Source organism: Triticum dicoccoides, chromosome 6B (genome assembly GCF_002162155.2).
Source record: "Triticum dicoccoides isolate Atlit2015 ecotype Zavitan chromosome 6B, WEW_v2.0, whole genome shotgun sequence".
Classification (NCBI taxonomy): Eukaryota; Viridiplantae; Streptophyta; class Magnoliopsida; order Poales; family Poaceae; genus Triticum; species Triticum dicoccoides.
This window is the reverse complement of record NC_041391.1, coordinates 605751698-605755538: the sequence shown is the minus strand read 5'-3', so window position 1 is coordinate 605755538 and position 3841 is coordinate 605751698. Positions and strand designations below refer to the sequence as shown.

General features: G+C 50.1%; 1 protein-coding gene across 1 annotated transcript; it reads left to right on the top strand.

Annotated features, from left to right (window-relative positions):
• Positions 1–473: 473 nt before the first annotated feature.
• On the top strand, positions 474–3620 carry LOC119324938. Its single transcript, XM_037598702.1, has 3 exons — positions 474–2624; positions 2799–3014; positions 3109–3620. Exon 1 carries the CDS (start codon positions 656–658, stop codon positions 2258–2260), a length of 1605 nt encoding a protein of 534 aa, XP_037454599.1. The 5' UTR covers positions 474–655; the 3' UTR covers positions 2261–2624; positions 2799–3014; positions 3109–3620.
• Positions 3621–3841: the final 221 nt, after the last annotated feature.

Sequence of the window (3841 nt, the reverse complement as noted above, 5' to 3'; positions counted from 1 at the left end):
ACCACCTTGATCAGGTAGGAGACGACCGGGATTGCCGGTCCGACAACACAGATAATTGCGCGGACTGCCGAACTGATGCTCTTTTGGATTCGGTCATATCAAAACTAAGCATACTTGCCTCTTTTTGGTTGTGATCCAACACAGTCTTGTATTGATCCGCCGAACGGTTCGGACGTGTTTTTTTCGACACAATGAAAAAGAGCCAAGTATGAAATCCGGCATGTTTATATGAAATCCAGCCGTGTTTGAATGAATTTCGTTCGGTTATGTTGAATTGTTGGCCGGAGGTGTGCGAGCAGCCTAGACGACGGCCTCCTGTATGCGTATTCACGAACCCGTCTTCCTTATCCATGAACGAAAGCTGGAGGAAATTTACGGTCGCCATTGAAGATAGATTCACTTCACCAGATTCCGTATAGTGAATTACAACATTAAGACGAGACACGATACTTTATGCATTTCGACTAGCCAGTACATTCACCCACACTCACCCAGGAAAGTGTTTGCCCAATGCCCATCCAAAGAAAAGAAAATCCCATCAAAATTGCGTCTTCTTCCTCGGTCGCGTCGCACCCAAACCCCTCCGCTCACTCACCATTCCCCACCCGCGAGGCGGTCCGTTCCCCGTCCGCGGCGGCGCCAGCCGTCTCTCTTCATGCATCCTCCACCTTCTTGCTCACAGGCTTCCCCGGCGGCCAATGCCGCCTCCAAGAGCCCTAATCCCCGCGCTCTTACCGCCGATGAGGATGACCCAGACCTGCCCCCACGGGAGGCGCCCCCGGGGATCCCTGAACTGCTGCACCACCGGAACCGCGCGGGGGCGGCGGAGCGCCTCCCTGCCATCCGCGCCAACCTCCGCCTCCTCCCCCCGCCCGCCGCCCCGGCCCCGTCCCCCGCGAGCGACGCCGGCCTCCGCGCGCTCGGCCTCCTCAGCTTCGTCCATCTGGACCTCTCGCCTTCCCCATCCTCCGGAGGCATGCGCAGCGACCTCGTCACGGCGCTAATTGCCAACTATCTCCCCACACTTGAGTGGAGCTACGCACGAGGCGCCGGCTTCGAGATCTCCCGCGGTACCTTTGCCGCCGCGCTCTGCCTCCCGGCCCCGCGAAGCACCGCGTCCGTCCATCACGAGCCCCCGTCCGGCGTCGACCCCGCCGCCGTGGCCTCCGCCGCGTCGGAGTTCATGGAGGCGTACATCATGACGCCGTTAGCGGCCACCAACAAGGGGAAGCTGCCCACCTATGTCGAGTCAGCGGTGCGGAAGGTGAAGGATGGGATGGCGCATACCGTCGACTGGACAGCTCTACTCTGGCGCCTTGTGGAGAAGGAGGTGTTCGAGCTGAGGAGGGGGAAGAGAACCGATTGGGAGTGCTACTACGGCGCATACCTGCACAGGCTCATCTGGGTGCAGAGGCCGCACCTCTTCTGGCCACCGCCCGTCGCGCCATCGGAGCAAGCGGCATTGGTCGACAAGAATCAGCAGCTCCGTTCAGAGTTGGAGTCCAAGATGCAGGAGTATGAGGTGAGGTCAGAGCTGCTTCAAGCGAGGTCTGTGGAGGTTGAGGCGAAATCAAGGCAACTTGATTCTCTAGCTGAGCGGCATCATCATGAAATGAGGAACCTCGAGCAAGATATGAAAAAGCAACTTGATGCTCTAGCTGAGCGGCATCGCCATGACATGAGGAACCTCGAGCAAGAGAAAAGGCAACTTGATGCTCTAGCAGAGCGGCATCACCATGACATGAGGAACCTCGAGCAAGATAAGAAAACGCAACTTGATTCTCTAGCAGAGCGGCATCACCATGACATGAGGAACCTCGAGCAAGATAAGAAAAGGCAACTTGATGCTCTAGCTGAGCGGCATCACCATGAGATGAGGAACCTCGAGCAAGATAAGAAAAAGCAACTTGATGCTCTAGCTGAACGGCATCACCATGACATGAGGAACCTCGAGCAAGATAACAAAACGCAACTTGATTCTCTAGCTGCACAGTATCACCATGACATGAGGAACCTCGAGCAAGATAAGAAAAGGTTGCAGGATGAGGTGCACACAGTCAAGCTGTTGAACCAGGTTCTGCTTTCCAAGGAAACAGAGAGCAATGATGAAGCACAGCGAGCTCTGGAAGAACTGGCTTATGTGAGCAAGCAGCTAGAAGAGTTAAAGGATGAGATGCACGCAGTGGAGTCATTTAACGAGGCTCTGGTTGAGAATGAAATAAAAGAAACTCTGAACTTCAACGAGAAGAGCAAGAGGTGATAGATGTGAGAAAGCAGCTAGCACATTTACAGGAGGAGATGCACGCCATTGAACTGCTCAACCAGGTCATGGATGCCAAGGGAAAAGAAAACAATGATGAATTGCAAAGGGTACGGAACGAGCTAGCACATGTAAGCAAGCGACTAGCGGATTTACAAGACGAGATGTCCATAATGGATTCAGTCAACAAAGCTCTAATAGTTGCCAAGGAAAGAGAAAGCAAAGACGAGTTGCAAGATATCCGGAAAAAATGAAAGATCTAAGCGATGAGCGTGAAGGGCTAGAGTCAGACAACAAGGTTCTGACAACCAAGGAAAAAAGAAGCAACGACGAGCTGCAAGACGCCCGGAAAGCGCTAATAGATGTAAGTGAGCAGCTAGTAGCTTCTCCTGCTTTTGCACCACATATCACCATTAATTCGCTTCATGATCGATTTGTTCCAACAATTTCTCACATCTTCATGTGATAATTTTGCATTATGTCTCACACCGTACTGTCCGTCACTATTTTCCTTGTGATCGGCGTGCATGCTTCACAGATCTTGCAGAATTTTAACTCGAATGGACAAGCACACATACGTGTTAAAAGAATGGGCGAGCTTGACCCGAAACAATTTGCAAACGCTTGCAAACGGGATTTATTGCAAGAGGATGCACAAGTTGATTCTGCTCTCCTTTGTTCGAAATGGGAAGCTCGAATTGCAGACCCAAACTGGCACCCTTTCGAGGTCCGCATGATTGATGGTAAAGCGAAGGTATGAATAGTCTCTCTGCTACTTGTGTATCTTTTTATAGACTCGTAAACATTTCTGTCATTCCATTTGACGGTAGATGCATTATCCGGTATAGGAAATTCTGCTAGAGGATGATGTTAAGCTTCAGGAGTTAAAAGGGCACGGTGAAGAAATATACGCTTTAGTAATGAAGGCGCTGTTTGAAATTAACGAGTACAACCCCAGTGGCCGTATTCCTATGCCGGAGCTGTGGAACTACAAGGATGATCGGAGAGCAACACTGGAAGAAGCCATCAAGTATATCCTGAAATCACGCAAGAGGAAGCGCTGAGCCCATGTAGCTGCAGGCTCCATGTGCTCCCTTTGGCTTCCTTGAACTAGACATAACGTGATCTTAGTGTAGTCGATTAGTGAGGTCTTCGTAGTGCTTTGCTTGTTCTGTCATGCAACTAACCGTGATCGCCTTTTGGTTTGATACGGTTTACCACTTCAGTAGTTAGTTAGATTTTTCTATTGTGGTACCATTTACATGGACACTAGTACTAATCCTAGTTCTTAGATTGCAGAGTACCCCTTATATCTTTGTATATGTGCAGCTCCTGCCCATGGAAATCATGTAGAATGGTACTCCCTCTGTCCCAAAATTCTTGTCTTAGATTAGTCTAGATACGGATGTATCTAATACTAAAACGTGACTTGATACTTCCGTATTTGGACAAATCTAAGACAAGAATTTTGGGACGGAGGGAGTATATGTGGACCATCCTGTTATGGTTTATTTTACCATGATATTACTAAAATGTTGTACTTTAGTGGCATGTTCTACATTTAGACAGCTAATGTTACCT

What these genes read in the sequence shown, in the direction of transcription:
- LOC119324938 (XM_037598702.1), top strand. Translation starts at nt 656, where the DNA reads ATGCATCCTCCACCTTCTTGCTCACAGGCTTCCCCGGCGGCCAATGCC.